The 16,475-nt window shown below is 47.7% G+C and overlaps 5 protein-coding genes across 5 annotated transcripts; 3 read left to right on the top strand and 2 right to left on the bottom strand.

The window, feature by feature from the left end:
* Nucleotides 1-321: 321 nt before the first annotated feature.
* On the top strand, nucleotides 322-3,150 carry PGRI_090040 (putative transmembrane glycoprotein; the record flags this gene model as incomplete). Its single annotated transcript, XM_040796717.1, has 1 exon — nucleotides 322-3,150. One exon carries the CDS (start codon nucleotides 322-324, stop codon nucleotides 3,148-3,150), a length of 2,829 nt encoding a protein of 942 aa, XP_040650147.1.
* Nucleotides 3,151-4,023: 873 nt separating this feature from the next.
* On the top strand, nucleotides 4,024-5,978 carry PGRI_090030 (PP2C family serine/threonine-protein phosphatase; the record flags this gene model as incomplete). Its single annotated transcript, XM_040796716.1, has 7 exons — nucleotides 4,024-4,059; nucleotides 4,408-4,726; nucleotides 4,775-4,848; nucleotides 4,908-4,992; nucleotides 5,056-5,262; nucleotides 5,314-5,556; nucleotides 5,638-5,978. 7 exons carry the CDS (start codon nucleotides 4,024-4,026, stop codon nucleotides 5,976-5,978), a joined length of 1,305 nt encoding a protein of 434 aa, XP_040650146.1.
* A 1,160-nt stretch (nucleotides 5,979-7,138) lies between these two features.
* Nucleotides 7,139-8,752, top strand: PGRI_090020 (choline-phosphate cytidylyltransferase; the record flags this gene model as incomplete). Its single annotated transcript, XM_040796715.1, has 4 exons — nucleotides 7,139-7,614; nucleotides 7,726-8,076; nucleotides 8,135-8,546; nucleotides 8,615-8,752. The coding sequence occupies 4 exons, from the start codon at nucleotides 7,139-7,141 to the stop codon at nucleotides 8,750-8,752; spliced, it is 1,377 nt and encodes a 458-aa protein (XP_040650145.1).
* Nucleotides 8,753-10,623: 1,871 nt separating this feature from the next.
* On the bottom strand, nucleotides 10,624-11,283 carry PGRI_090010 (lysoplasmalogenase; the record flags this gene model as incomplete). Its single annotated transcript, XM_040796714.1, has 1 exon — nucleotides 10,624-11,283. The coding sequence occupies one exon, from the start codon at nucleotides 11,281-11,283 to the stop codon at nucleotides 10,624-10,626; it is 660 nt and encodes a 219-aa protein (XP_040650144.1).
* A 2,024-nt stretch (nucleotides 11,284-13,307) lies between these two features.
* On the bottom strand, nucleotides 13,308-14,748 carry PGRI_090000 (DMT family transporter; the record flags this gene model as incomplete). Its single annotated transcript, XM_040796713.1, has 2 exons — nucleotides 13,308-14,282; nucleotides 14,347-14,748. The coding sequence occupies 2 exons, from the start codon at nucleotides 14,746-14,748 to the stop codon at nucleotides 13,308-13,310; spliced, it is 1,377 nt and encodes a 458-aa protein (XP_040650143.1).
* Between the last annotated feature and the right edge of the window lie 1,727 nt (nucleotides 14,749-16,475).

The raw sequence follows: 16,475 nt of genomic DNA, 5'->3' as shown, positions 1-16,475 counted from the left end.
ATAGCGATCGCGTCTACGTCCATTCTCCGCTATCATTCTGCTACATACTTCCGTGCTATTTAACATATCCAGGCATGGCTTTTTTGAAAGGGCACGCCTTGAATGTCTCCCTGGTCCCTTTAGTGCGAGAGGGACCAGGATCCTTTTTTGGAAGATCATGCGTGATACTCTTTCATCTTCGTCCTGATTCTCTCTTTCTTTTCATCTTGATTACTTTCGCTATCTTTTACCGTGAGATTGGAAGCGTCGTTGGTGATTGATGAGCCAGCTGTATTTTTTTCCAGCTATATACAGTCCCAGCGTGCTCGCGTTTTCTCAATCATGACGGTCTTTTTCACCGTCATACTGGCTTTCCTGTCAGTCGTCAGTGCAGCAGCCTTGTCGGCCAATTATCCCATAAACGCGCAATTGCCACCTGTTGCCCGAATTTCACAGCCGTTCCGATTTGCATTCGCCCAAAGTACTTTCTCTAACAGTGACGCGGACACTAAATACTCGTTATCAAATGCGCCATCATGGCTTGAAGTGGACAGCAACAGTCTCACTCTGTCCGGAACGCCACAGCCAGGCGACAGTGGCGCCATCAAGTTCAAGCTTGTAGCATCGGACGGATCGGAAAAAGACAGCATGGACGTTACTTTGATCGTGACAGCAGACCAGGGACCGACGGTAAACAAACCGCTTGTGCCCCAGTTGGAGAGATTGGGACCGGTTTCCTATCCTGCCAGACTCTTCATCCATCCAGGTCGTCCATTCTCAATTGAGTTCGATCAGGATACCTTCGGCAACACGCATCCTTCTACGATCTACTACGGAACCTCGCCGAACAACGCCCCGCTACCTTCCTGGATCAGCTTCGACCCGGCAGCCCTGAAGTTTGTTGGAAATAGCCCTGCTTTTCCAGGCGCAGGGCCTCAAACATTTACTTTCCAGCTGATCGCGTCGGATGTAGCTGGGTACAGTGCGGCCAACATGACTTTTGAGCTCTCGATCGGTCCTCATATTTTGACATTCAACGAGACTGTTCAAACTTTCGACCTTACGAGAGGAGAAGAGTTCAACAGCCCCAAATTTATCGATCTTCTGTCTATGGACGGTTCGCCAGTCTCTATCAAGGAGCTAGCAAAGGTCGATGCTGAATTGCCAGATTGGTTGAAGCTTGATGAAGACAATATCTCGTTGAGCGGGATACCACCCAAGGATGCCGTGAACCAGAATATCACTCTTGCCGTTATAGACTCTTTCCAGGATGAAGCGCACTTGATGCTTCGCCTAGATTTTTTGAAGTTGTTCCTCGACACAGTGGATGGCTGCGAGGCAGCCATTGGTCAGGATTTCAAGTTCGTGTTCAATCAGTCTATCGTCACCGATGAGTCTGTGCAGCTAGAGGTCGATTTAGACAGCGACCTCACGTGGCTTACCTACTTCCCGGATAACAAGACTCTGTACGGACACGTTCCGGATGATATGGATCCCAGGAAGTTCACCATCCCTCTTACTGCATACCAAGGATCGACTGAAGACACGAGGGACTTCACTCTCGATGTTCTCAAAGCCTCGGACACACATTCGAACTCCACCGATTCGTTCACCGATTCTAGAAGCCCTGACCACAAGAAGGCTGGGATCATTGCGATCTCGATCGTAGTCCCATTCGTGGTAATTCTGAGTGTGCTTATTCTCTTCTGCTGCTGGCGTAGCCGCAAGGGCTCGTCCACAATCGAAGAGGGTCCATCTGATGGCAAGCTTGCTCCACCACGACCTGTTAGGCCAGATGTTCCTATCTGCCAGCCATCCATGACGGAAAGACGTTCTCGTGATCGTGATGACAATTCCGACGATTGGATGAGTCCTATCTCCCCATCATCGATTCCTAAACTCGAACTTGGCCCCGCGTGGAATGTGTCATCATTTGATAAACGGGAGAACCCAGTTAGTTTTGCTATCCCCGAGCCCATTATTCCCCCTCGTTCTCCTGCTCGCAATTCTCCCACTCGTGGGGGCTTTGCCCCACTGCGAGACTCCATTGCCCAAGAGAACAAACCAGTTCAACCCGTCTCGCCGTCCAAGAAGCAAAACAATCGCCTCTCATATACGAACAGCCCCGTGCGTCGTAAGACCACGACCAGGTCCCGACGAGAGCCATTAAAGTCAATCCAACCGCGAACCATGAGGCGAGAATCTATTCACTCATCCAAATCGAAGAGATACTCGAGGCGCTCGAGCGGTATCTCCTCCATTGCCTCTGGACTGCCTGTACGATTCAGCGGAGCCGGCCATGGCGCTGGTGGTTTCGGACCTCCCGGCCACGGTGTGGTGCAGACATCATGGCAAAACGCGCGCGCCTCGATGATGAGCGATGAGACCAGCATGACCAACATGGCGATGATGGTCCCGCGTCCGCCAACAGCACGCATGCGCCACAGCATGGCATCCAGCATTCCCGAAAACTACAAGCGCATGACCCTACGCACCGTCGAGCCGGACGACTCCACCCACTCGGAAGCCGACTCCCTAGAAGCGTTTGTCCACAGCCGAGCCAAGCATCGCAACTCCTCCAACCCTCTCTTCTCCGCACAAATCAGCCGACGCACTTCCTCGGGCATGCGCGCGCTTGACCGAAATCGCAGCATGCGCAGCCGCGCCGACACCGTCTCTGTATCAACCTTTAGCGATGATTTCCGCCAATCGGTCCAAGAACGGCCCTTGTCGACTGCGATCTCAGCATCAGAATACGGCGATGACAACAACACCAACCCCACCAACCGCTTCTCCCAATATCAAAGCCTACATCAGGGCGGTCTGTTTCCTCTTGCCGAGGGCAGCACATATGGTCAGAGCCAGCTGAGTCTTGCACAAGAATATCGCGGTGCTATCTCCCCGCTACCGCGATTCTGGAGTGAGAATAGTATGGGCAGTGGCCGGCAGTTGGAGAGCCAGTCTCAGCCTAAGAAAGTGAACGATGAAAACGCTATGCCGCAAAGCTCGTCTATGGTCTCAGATCTGGATGAGCATCTGTCGCGTAAGGCCCCTAACAAGAGCCCTAATCATCCGTGGTGGCTGTCGTCGCCTGAGCCCCCGCGGCCGCTAAAGAGTACCGATGATCGGGGTCTTCCTTTAGCCAGTAGTGGAGAGCTGGCATTCGTTTGATCTTTGGATTCTTTCCCTCTCCCCGTTTCATATTCCTCTATTTCTTGTCTTTTTTTTCCCTTTCTCTGTTTCTGGCGTTTGGCATTGCATGATATCCATTGGCTTTTCTATGGCAAATTGGTTTCTGGGCTTCTTCTAGTTTTGAAGCGAATAATAGTATCTCTGCATGGTACCAAGGTTTATGCGTATGCACAGTAGCAGAGCTTTTTACCATTCACCGCTTGGATCTTCCGAGGTCCCGTAATTTCCTAGAACGATATATAGGAATATTATATATTCCATAAGTTGGATGAAAGAGAAAGGAAGTTCCAGATAGAATATACTATGTAGTTTTTCAAGTTTGCAAGTCAGACATCTGAAATGGCATGATTGTATTACTATAGTGACTACCCCTGTTAACTATCCATTCAACCTCAATGAGATGAAAGATGCATGATACTAGATCCCAGAGACTATACCTATATAAACTACCAACTTTTTTACCAAAAAATTCTCTTCAATTCAAAACTTCATCAAAAACTTCTAGTTGATCCTCCTCACGTGACTGTATAGAGCACAGCGTAACAAAAGCGGTAAACGCAATACCAGGAAATCTCTGCGAGATCTCCTCTAGACTCGGACTTTCTTTCTCTTAGTTTTCTTAAAATTGTCTCTCCAATTCTTCAATAAAACTACTTCAAACATCTCGTACAAAGGCAAGAGATCTATCGTCATCCGTCGTTCCCCACTTATCGCGGGAGCCAAAGACGCGCTGAAAGCCCTGCGCCCTCATCTGACCCTTTCCACTCCAGCATCTTCAGCACCTTCATTTCCCACACTTCGATCCGACCTCGATCCCCATCACCTCCCCCGAATCATTCAACTTTTGCCAATATGGGTCAAACCCTATCGGAGCCGGTGGTCGAAAAGGTAAGATATTTCGCTTCCTTGATTCCACACCCCACACTGGCCATTGTGATGCCCTTGTCTTTTCTATGACTTCAAAATACTCCCCCCCCCTTTTTTTGGGCTCTTATCATACCCCCAAATCACGGGTCATGGTCCGAGTTTCTCAGAGTCAGGTCTTCCAGTTGAACAAATAGTCCGTGCTGTCGCTCGGAGGAATCTTCCTCGGGTTGCCATGCGGGGTCTTGGGTAGTCCAGCTGGGTAGTGGGGGTGGTTCAACCAGCAACGAACTGGCGTCGCAATCCGACCAGGCAGCCTTGCATATATGAAAAAGTATCGAGTGTAACTAACGTGTTCATTTTTGCTTCTAGACATCGTCCGAGGGCGGGGATGACTGCTGTGTGTATGGTGTGTCGGCCATGCAGGGCTGGCGAATCAGCATGGAGGATGCCCACGCTACAATCCTTGATCTCCAGGCAAACTTCACCGGCACCAACGAGAAACCGACGGATCCGGAACACCGCCTTGCCTTCTTTGGTGTTTACGATGGCCACGGTGGAGATAAGGTGGCATTATTCACCGGCGAGAACTTGCACAAGATTATCTCCCGACAGGATGCTTTCGCCAAGGGCGATATTGAACAAGCCATGAAGGATGGTTTCCTCGCGACCGATAGGGCTATTTTGGAGGGTTTGTGTCATGCTTCCGAGGTACCGGGTGTCGCTGACTTTAGCCTAGACCCCCGTTATGAGGAGGAGGTGTCTGGATGCACTGCCTCCACAGGCATTATCTCAAAGAAGAAGATCTGGGTGGTATGTTATGATCTTGAAAACAATATTGGATTGAAGAGATTTAAACTGACTGGTCATAGGCGAACGCTGGTGATTCACGATCCGTCTTGGGTGTCAAGGGACGTGCAAAGCCCCTTTCATTCGACCACAAGCCTCAGAATGAGGGTAAATACATCATATCTTACAGGTCGCTACAAAAAAATATGGAGTTCTAACAAATTATCACAGGCGAGAAGGCCCGTATCATCGCTGCTGGTGGATTCGTCGACTTTGGTCGTGTCAATGGCAACCTTGCCCTGTCCCGTGCTATCGGTGACTTTGAATTCAAGAAGAGCCCTGAGCTTTCCCCTGAACAACAGATCGTCACTGCATACCCTGATGTGACCGTTCACGAGCTGACGGACGACGATGAGTTCCTAGTGATTGCCTGTGATGGTATGTCTTCTATCATTGCTCTTGCCAGTTTCAATGCTAACAAATCTACAGGTATCTGGGATTGTCAATCCTCCCAGGCCGTGGTTGAATTTGTCCGCAGAGGCATTGCTGCCAAGCAGCCCCTCGCCCAGATTTGTGAGAACATGATGGATAACTGCCTTGCCTCCAACAGCGAAACTGGCGGTGTCGGATGTGACAACATGACCATGGCCGTCATTGGACTCCTACAAGGCAAGACCAAGGAGGAGTGGTATAACCAGATTGCAGAGCGGGTTGCGAACGGGGATGGACCTTGTGCTCCGCCCGAGTACGGCAAGTCTCCCGAGGAACCCGAAAGCATCCCCACTTCTTCGTGCTGACGGTCAGTTCGTGCAGCCGAGTTCCGCGGCCCCGGGATCCGGAACCAGTTTGAGGATAACCCGGATGAATATGACCTGGAGATGGAACGTTCCCGTGGCTTCAGTGTCCGTTCGGGCCGCATCATCCTCCTGGGTGATGGTACTGAAGTCATCCCGGACCAGAACGACGAGGAACTTTTTGACCAGACCGAGGAGGACCAAGACCTTACCAACCAAGTGCAGCATGAATCAAGCACCCGGAACGACCGCCAGGCCACGCCAGGTCCTCAGGGGAAACAGGATAATGTTGGGAATTCTGCTCAAATATCCGAATCCCCGGCCTCCACTGACGCCGAGAAAGAGAAGCCCTCATCGTAGACACTTGAACTTCTAGTCTATCGATTGGGTCTTCCTTGTTTTGGTTTCTGGTTTTGCTTTCCTTGCCCATTTGTCAACGACCCTTTCCCCCCCCTGATTCCACGATCTATGCCCTGGTTTTTTTTCCCTCCCCCTTTGTTTTGCGCTTAGTTTATCGTTGGGCTCTGGTCCCGAGCCTGTTTACACCTTTTTTTTAACTTCCTTCGACTTGAAATGGATATTTGTCAGAGACAGGACATGCGGCAAAGAGACCCACAGGGAATTGAATGAGATGAAAGACAAGAGCTTTGAATTTCCATGGAGGGTGTTGAAAGAGAGCCCTTCGCCGGGAGCCAAATGGGGCCTTATGAACACGTTTCTTACTTTATGCCATCACCACAACGAGATACCGCAGAAAATGCCCGCTATTGACGAGCCATTTACACACTTCCCTCTCCTCTTTTCGGCTTCTTTTTTTTTCCTAATCCCCGGTCTATTCCCTACCTATGGTCATTGATCTGTGGTCTGGTCTATACGAGAATTGAGTACTTGCTATGCAAGCTGGTAGAGCTGGGTATTGAGATTTCGTCAGGGTGATTGGGCAATGGCAATGGTCATTTACATACCCTTTTGGCGTATATCTGCATTGAGCGTTTTGTACCGTAGATGTTCTATTTTAAGCAAAGGAGTTCTGAGAGATGTAATTTTTATTTTTTTTAAATCTGTAGAGTAGGCAAATATCAGGGGGTGAAATTTCTATCTTGAAACGAGTACGGAGTTAGCTATGGAGGATTATATGACTGATAGGAGTGAATGTCCACTTTTTTTTTCGTTTACCCCTGTACTTCGTACCTTTTTCCCCCTTCGAATCCACACGTGTTAAGATGCCAAGACTTCAATTTTGCAATACACATATATATTATTTGCATTTCTTTGTATTGAAAGATTCAACCCCATACACTCTTAACTCTGTTCAAGTGGACCTTTGGCGCTTACGACAGCGGAGTTGTGGCCCCCACTCTTTCCCCAAACAGAAAATTACCAGTCTCCCCTAAAACCGGGTTGCCGTCATTAAGGGTTCTCTACATTCTCTCCCTAATCCTCTACATCCACCCCCCCCCCCAACATTTTCATTCATTCCCCTCGGAAGAAATCCCTCTTTATTCTCCAGGGTTAACATCATGTCACCATCAACTTCCCCCGCCGCCAAGCGCAAGCGCAGCGCCTCCCACCTTCCCGCGCCCGTTCCCAAGAACGTCACAGACCTCCAGCCGTCCTCACGCGACGCGTCCGGCGAAGAAGGCGGCGACGACTCAGCTCCCAATTCCAACTCTCACAGTTCCAATGGTACCCGCCACGCTTCTAAGCGTGCCCGCAAGTCTGCCGATGCAAGCCACACCAACGGGGTCATCAACAAGGAAGACCCCGGTGAGCCATCTGAGACGACTGTCGCCAGCAGCGATATTGAGGGCCATCGGTCGCGTCCTGATTTACATATCGATTTGCCCGAAGATGATGAGCCTGTCACAGAGGAACAGATGGCGCCCCCAGTCTTTGGGCGCTTGCAGGATCCCGTCGGTTATAAGACTAATCCTCCCCCGACGGGTCGCCCGGTTCGCGTGTATGCGGACGGCGTCTTTGATTTGTTCCATCTTGGGTAGGTGATCACACGAGCGGATTGAGTTTTAGATTCAGATTCAGCCCCTTTCCATTTTGGGCTTTAGTGTAGCTCTCAATTGGGTAATAGTTGCTGACTATCACTCTATAGTCACATGAGACAGCTCGAGCAGGCTAAGAAGGCTTTCCCCGATACTTATCTTATTGTCGGTGTTACTGGTGATGAGGAGACACACATGCGCAAAGGTCTGACCGTGCTCAGCGGCGCTGAGCGCGCGGAGACTATCCGTCACTGCAAGTGGGTTGACGAGGTTATTCCCTGCTGTCCGTGGATTGTGACACCGGAGTTCCTGTCTGAGCACCAGATTGACTACGTTGCTCACGACGATCTGCCCTACGAGGCTGCTGAGGGTGATGACATCTACGGGCCTATCAAGTCGCAGGGCAAGTTCCTGGTGACTCAGCGTACAGAGGGTGTCAGTACCACTGGTATCATCACACGGTATGTTCCACCCATAACACTGGATCGAGCCGATCAAAGCTGACATGTATATTTGTAGTGTCGTCCGCGATTACGATCAGTACATCTCCCGTCAATTCAAGCGCGGCGCCTCGCGCCAAGAACTAAATGTATCCTGGCTGAAGAAGAACGAGCTGGAGATTAAGCGTCATGTTGCCGAGCTGCGTGATAACATCCGTAACAACTGGACCATGACCGGTCAAGAGCTCGGCCGCGAACTGCGCCAGATCTGGCAGAACAGCCGCCCCAACAGCCCCGCGCCCAGTGGCCGCAACAGCATGGACTGGGGCATGCGCGGGCCCCTCACCAGCCCTACAGGTGGCAGCAAGTCGCACCTGTCGCGTGTTGGTGCGGACATCCCCAACCGCTCAGATAGTCCCATGGGCTCGCGCCGCAATGAAGATTTCGCTACTGGTTACAGTCTCGGATTGATTGGAGGTGTTCGTGCTTGGGTAAGTCAATCCTACATCGCTAGATGTAGCTTTATTTAGTGGAACTCATACTAATATGCTTCATACAGATGGCCCGCAGTCGCCAATCCCTCCAGGATCACCCCAGTGGCATGCAAAGTCCCACCGACGAAGAGCCCGAATCCGAGCACGCCAATGGCTACGAGGAGGAGGTGCGTGGCCGTGCCGGTCACGTCTCTGCGAAGTAGATGACTTTTGAAGCCATCTAACAAACCTCCAGAGTGGTGAATAGGCCCATTCCTGTAGCCGCAATTTACCCTTCCCCCTCTTCTAACACTCCTATTCCTTTGCATATGTATCCATCTTTTCATCTTGCATTCGGTTCGTGTCTTATACTTTACAAATTGTGCCGTAACTGGCGGTTTTTCCTATGTCGGGCGCTTGGTGTCTTTTTTTTTCTTCTGTGTCTTTCTATGGGGCTGTATACCGACCTATTCGGTGATGCAGTTTTTTTTTTCTTTTTTCTTTTTTCTTTTTTCACTTTGATTCGGTTTCGAATCCTCCTCCCTTCCCCCTAATACTCAATGAACTTGTTTCCTGTTCGATATCTTTGTATGTGGCCTTTGATCAGATTATGATCTTGGTTTTGATCTTGATCCCAGGCTATATTCCCCCGTTTGTTTGTTTTTTTGGTGTACAAAAAAAAAGGTGAAATGGACGGTTGATCGGAGGTATACCTCGATCATGTCCTGGACTGCACATATAGATTGAGCTTTTGTTTCAGTTTCTGATTTCTTCAATTGAACTTTACAGTTTACTGGGATTTGATAGCGCATATAAAAGTAACCTATATAAGTCAGCCCTATAGTCTAAGATTCGCCACTTAATCGGAGATGTTATCCGACCTAGGTACAAAGGGAGTGTGCTTCAGTTATCTTCATGGCTTGGTTTCTGTCATTCAAACACTGCTGGTATTTTCCGAAGCTATTATACCTATCATTTGCGCAATGTCAGAGGATGCTATTGATACAGGGCTCGTTTGTTTTACCTGGGACCTTCTTTGTCCATAACTAGTTATAAAGTCAATCCCCCTTCTAGGTATTCCTCTATTCCATCTCCTATCAATAACTTCCTCAGCTATAATTATCATTAAAACATATACTCTACTCTTTGGTATGCTATTGCCGGTTCAGACTAAGATCTTAGTTTTCCAATTTATTTGCTGTTTTATAGGGGTATAAATACCCTGTTCATAGATTCCACAACACAGATCTCTCTTCCTTCATATCTCTCTCTCTCTCTCTCTCTCTCTCTCTCTCTCTCTCTCTCTCTCTCTCTCTCTCTCTCTCTCTCTGTGTCTGTCTGCATACTCAGAACATACCCAGTATTAACGCCATACAACTTCACGATGAAACTACCTAAAGTGATAATCGTATTTCCTCCCTGAATCGACTTCAATCTACAAGACGAAGACCGTGCATAGCTTTTGCTTTTTAGAAATCGCAACCAAGACGAACGATTTGTAAAATTCATGTGTCTACACTCTTTCAAGTCCTCATCATGCCGACATTGGAGAACTTATACGGTCAAGATATCCTCAGGCGAGAGGGTTATATTTTCTTCGATCAGGCGCACGGTACACAGGGATTGTGGAGAGCCCGAACACTAGGAGATGTACGCAGGTTCAATTTCTTCATCATATTTATCATTAACCGTTCCCAGTTCTTTGTAGATCTCGTATTCCAGTTAGTATTACATATGGAATGCTCGGGCTGTTGTCCCTGGTATTATACTCAGAGTATACTACAAGTTTAGTTAATACTTTCCTCTACAAGCAAACTGGGTATTATAAATCGATCACTATCACATTTGACAATGATATACGTGCTGAATATATATACATAGTTTGTAGGGTCAACATCAATCCTATGCGAAAGGGTATAGTCGGACAATGTGAAAGTACAAATCTCTTATGTACAGAGTACCCCTGTCCCGCCTGCACATGGCTTGTATAAGAAGCCAAGTCCATTAGAGAAAGGCCAGATCCAAAATTACACTCGGGAGTCATGGTGAGATATCCAGTGGAACATCCTAACCCAATGCTAGTCCATGCTCACCATTACGCATAGACTGTTCCAGCAATGACCATTTGGGCCCAGAAATAGAGCGCATAACCCACAAAGATACTAACAATTCCCCTATTCCTCGCTGCAGAAGATTTCCCAAAAGCATTTTTCGCGACGAAAAGGTCGCTTACAACGAACATTGCAGCCCCCAGGGCACGCGAGTGGAACCAATCGGTTGGCACAACCAACGGAGCGGTAGCGGTAGCAGCGGCAAACATGGCACCGATAATAACCGCATAAGCCGACACCAACGGCTTCATGTCAGGAGCGATATTGAGGTCCAGTACATTTGTCTGGAGTGAGTGATGCGGCGGGGGATATATGACACCCAACCATTTTGCAGCGGCCAGAGTAGCTACGAAGGTAGTTGCAAAGACCTTCCAGGATGTGAGAGAGGAATCCTGCAGGAACGCTACAGTGTAGGCTATATGAGCTGCGGCGAAGGCGACGATACCGAGTTGGAAAGAGATTGATACTTTTCCCTCTTTGTCGGAGGATTTGTTCAAGCCGTGGAATTCATGGTGCGAGGGGATCAGGAAGAAATCGCCTAGCAAGGAACAGCTCAGACCGATGGTAATGAGACGGCGATAGTCTGACCATTCTGTGGATGGTAGGAGTAATGGGCTGCTGAGGAAAGCAACTGAAGAGAGCATTTTGAATACTGCGGTACCCGTGTGTGATCTAGATCTCCATTCTGAGAGAACTAATAAGGGCAGTGAAGCCAGTAGGAGGCATGCTGAGGTTGAAATTGAGATATCCATATTTGTGGAGAGATGGTATGAAATGACATGGAGGAATGAAGGAATGAAGCTAGAGAGATATTGAGGGGGCCCCGGGTTTTGCTTAATAAGCTAAACCGAGGCACTATATTTGCTTGTGAGATTGTTGTTATAGTCCTTGTTTAGTATAATAGTGCATTTTTCATTCAAAAAGTACATTTTGATCTGGTAATAGTGAGAGTTGGGCTTGTACGGAGAGGATATCAAAGTAGACAAGTAGACACTAAACTGATACTCGGAGAGGGAAGAGGAATAAACACATTTCTCAGATCCTAAGAGAACCCCATTTTTTCTTTTAGGAAGAATTGTGACATGGGAGGATCTGGGAGGATCTGTCATATCTATATTTCAATTAGTAGTTGTGGTAGAGCTAGAGAGGTTGACTTACTCTGGAATACAGTAGAACTATAAGGGAAACAGAGTATGCAAACGATTGCAAATTGGGTATCAAAATCAAGCTGTAATGGCCAATCTAATCTTCCTCGTCTTCATCTTGACTCTTTTCTCCCTCACCCCACACAAGATCCTCCGCAACTCTTCCCTCAAAAGTCCCACATCTCTCACCAATTCCCCTTCAACAACCCCCTTGGCCAGAAGATCACATCTAGCCGTAACCGCCAAATCAAACTCCTTCAACCCCCTGACCCCAAGAATGGGCTTCACCCATCCCTCCTTAATCCCAAAGGGAATCCTCTGGCCAGAAACAATTGCTTCCCCAGTACTCCCAACCACACTTGTAAACCTCCCCAAATCCAAACTCAACCCCAACACCTTCAACCCCTCCAACGAAGCCACCGTCTCCCAAAATCGAACCCACAATTCATCACTATGCGTATGGGCATAGATCGACCCTTTATGATCCAACCCCGCCATAGGCACCCAAATCGGCATCCATTGGACAGTGAGTCTTGAGATAGCCGCACGGGCAGTATCTGACAAGGAGGTTGCGAATGCAATAAAAGTGTATAGATCATCGACATCAAAATGCGAAGATTCATAGAGGATCGTCTCAGCCTCGAAATAGATACTCCGACACACACGTAGTAGGGCGGTATTGCTATTACTTAGCAAGGAAGGGAGATGGGAGTGAGTGTGGGGGTATAAGAGTCTATCACTGTGACCTGGAACACGGCCATCGTAGATGCGCCAACGGGCTGGGGTTGTGGGGCAGCAGTGGCGGTTGTGTGTTAAAGATGGATTTGGAGTTGTGTTTGAACATCGAACATGACGAATTTTGCCTTTTAGTTGAACTAAGTGAATTGTTTGGGAATTGAGGACGTAAGACCAGATGATTTGACGGATTTCGGCAGGAAGACGGAGGAGGGGAGATTGGGATTGAGATTGATTTTTCCAATTTATAGGTGGATTGAGATTATTTTCTGGAGAACAGATTGCTCGTGATTGAATTAAATCACGAACTGTATCTCGCCAACGATGACCGGTTGGATAATAATGCCAGATAGAGTAGGGATCACGAAGGACCCAAGTATCGAAGTGACGCATATTTGAGAAGTAAAATAAAATAAAATATGGGGAAAATATGGGGCGAGTGGGCTTTTTTCTATATAAACAGGTACGGGGAGGACTTAAGACTAAAAAAGAAAAAAGAAAAAAAAGAGAAAAAAAAGAAAAAAAAAAGAAAAAAAGAATATAAAAAAAGGGATTACCCGGGTTGTAACCCAATGACGTCGAAGTTGTATTTTTTATTGTATAGTAAGTACAGTAAGTACAATAAGTACATACTATGTAGTACTATATTGTAGTACTATATAGTATAGACCGGAGCAGAGTGCTCCAGTGGCAAATTCTTAGGTCCAAGCACTTCGTATAACATATTTACATATATATTATATACTATATATACGATGCTATATACAATGCTATATAACTATATAAACTCAATTCCCCCTCTCTTCGTCAGTGGCGTCTTTATACCCAACATCACGATATTCTCCATTCCCAACATTCCTAGGACTCTCATGTGCAAAAGCAACATAAACTGCACAAACCAAAATAATCCCAGATCCAATCCAACTGATGGGACTAAGTGTACTTCCCCAAACAATTTTATCATAAAACACCGCAAAGAGCATCTGCATATAAACCATCGAGGTGGCACGTGCCCCCTGTGCCATAGGTTTCCCATCCGAAACAGACATAGGGGGGACATACGATAATCCCGCCGTCAACAAAAACTGCAACAAGAATCCACAGACACCCAATCCCGTCAACAAGGTCCACTCCACAACCGTATTAGGAATCCGGAATGGTACTGAAGGCACAACGAGCATCGCAACGAGAGAAATAACCGTAGTCACAGATGAGAAGTACGTAACCGAGACCAACGGATGCGCACGACGACCGATCATACGAATAGAAGTGTATGCGCCCGAAGCACCGAGCACACCCACAAAGGCGACAATAGTCGCCATGACATGATGGTAGGAGTCTGTCTCAGAAGGAGGTTTTTCGACATCCGTAGCGGACAGGCCGAGGGCCCATGCTGCCGCAGCGGTTGGGGTAGCGATCGCCCTATGTGAGGCGCGCACGCTGAAGGGACGGGCAATGAGCACGACGCCGCCGAGGGAGATCAGGCCTGCGAAGAGCTGTTTCCGGGAAAAGGTCTCGCCGGGGATGAGGAGGGAGCAGGCGTAGCAGGAGATGATTGGGGAGAGGAAGGTGATTACAGTGGCTTCGGAGAGGGGGAGGTATTGAACGGAGTAGTAGAGGCCGTAGACACCTGTGAAGCCGAAGATGGCGCGGAGGAGGAGAAGACCGCGGACTGGGCGAGTGCCTAGTGGGGAAGGGGTTGAGGCGATGTACATGTATAGATAGCTTGCGATTGCGGTAATGGACATGCGGGCGAAGAGGATCTTAGGGGAGGGGGGGGGGTTAGTGTAAAAGTGGTAGGAATATAGAGACCTTTCTATCTCTTACCTGGAAAGGATGCATAGAACTATGAATCTCCAAAACTTGCGTCATGACATTCATCGAGGCAGCGAAAGCCTGTGCCAGTAGGACAAGTCCCATACCCTTATTGCGCAACCACCATACCTGCCATTTATGGCGGGGTCGTGAAGCTGCCAAAGCGATGATATCGTCATCATCGTCGTCGATAGGACGAGGTTCTGATTGAGCCAATGCCGGTTCGGTATCGGCTTCACTGCCACTTTCACAATTGTAGTCATGTTCGTACCCGGCTTGAGTTATTGTTTGCGTTGAAGACGATCCCTGCTCCGATGACACAGATCCCGACTGCTCCACCCGGATCGGCAAGGGTGCATCTGGATGATCCTGATATTGGCCGACATCCGAGGCCGAATGGTGTGAAGTGACCATGCTGGGATGTGTGATCCTGGGGTCGTTATTGGAGAGGGCGGTCTTTGCGGGGATTTTGTGGGGGATCAGAGATGAAGATATGTAGAGGACTTGGTTTCTTTCTTTCTTTTGGGATCGGAATGCTTCTTAATCTATAAAGTCTGTACAGTTTTTCTCCTGAGGAGAATAAGTGCAGATAAATATATTCAGGTGGAAGGGAAAGATCTTATATGTGCAATGTATTGCCGATCTGAGATTTCAGCTGGGTGAGTGGACCCGCCGTTGACCGCCGCCTTTTTGTTTTTTTTTCTACTTTTTGCTTTTTGCTACTTTCCCATGACTTGCTTGTTCTTTGAATCGACTTGGCTCGAAATGGTTTGCAAATTCAGTTGCCTAGTATTCCGTCCATTTCTGCGTACATGGCTGCGTACTACCATGTACCCCCGGGCTGTTGCGGCACACGACCTACTACCTACATGGACTAGTTGCTAGCTACATATCAACATGCATCTAGTACGGATATTTATCCGCTTCCTTTTACTTCCTGTCATGTTTCGCTTCTTATAATCTATTTTCGATCTCAGCCCTCCAGGGCTGGCCCCAGGCTCGAGGTCGACAATATCGCTGACTAATCGTTGTTTCGAGTCGACCTCAGCTGCCCAGAGATACTCGGGTTTATTAGTTCATGGGATGTTAACAAAGTCATTCATCGCGAGTCCGTAGTAGACATAGCAAAGTAGACCATCCATGTGGAAAGTTAGGGTTGACATCTCAGAGCCAAAACCACACGGTTTGTCAGTATTTATAGATGCTAATTTACAACTGACAAGAAGAGTCGGCAGCTTATGCAGCCTTATCATGTCTTTTTGGTGGTTCTTTCTTGGTACATCTAAGAATCGAGTCCTAGTATTCTGGATACTAGCAAGGAGATTTCCAGCCGAGAATAAGAGGGCGGTCGTTACTCTTAACAAAAATATTCCGACAAGTAGAGAGTCTCCAACATAAATGAGGGAACCCTTTTGTAGTTATTTTGAGAGTTCTAAGCTGAGTATCATGACAGAATAAAGTTATTGCACACCACTCAAAATCAATGGACGAGCTCTGATGATGCAAGTTGTTTTTGATTTAAGTCTGACTTCAATGTAGTTACACTTCAGGTCGTCAAGTTGTGGAGAGATGAAGTCCCTCGACAAAAGTTCCTGATGGGGGCCGATTGTCAGATTTATGGTCCACGGTAGTTGCTGCTTTGCTGTCTTCATAGTGAGCAGCTTAGAATAGAGAAACGATAGCTTCATAGTATTGCCCCCTAATTCTACAATATTATTGCCGATTCAGACCTTTACGTCGAGAGAATTCGTTACTTCTTCTCTGTGTGGGTCGAATAATGATCGAATACATACACCTACAGTGTAGTATTCAATACAACTATAGTAAGTGGCTTCCAAGATTTAACCCAGCAGGAACTAAACCTGGATATATCCATGGAAATGTTGTACAACCTCTCAGGGCCAAGCCAATCATAATAAAAAATGAGATGAAATTATCACTTCGGCTCGAGCATACGACCCACAGTAATGAAAACGGCATATAAAAGATCCACTTCTAACCGCACCTTCAATACCACCTAGGCAGGACCTGTAAGGAAAAAGAATTGGGTAGCTTCAAGTTCTCTTTGATTGAATACATCATTGGTACAGGGGCAGTTATAATCTTCCTTTTATATTTTTATTTCATATGCCCCGAAGGGC

This window comes from Penicillium griseofulvum (assembly GCF_001561935.1).
Source record: "Penicillium griseofulvum strain PG3 chromosome Unknown contig_12, whole genome shotgun sequence".
Classification (NCBI taxonomy): domain Eukaryota; kingdom Fungi; phylum Ascomycota; class Eurotiomycetes; order Eurotiales; family Aspergillaceae; genus Penicillium; species Penicillium griseofulvum.
This window is presented reverse-complemented; position numbering and strand designations above follow the sequence as displayed.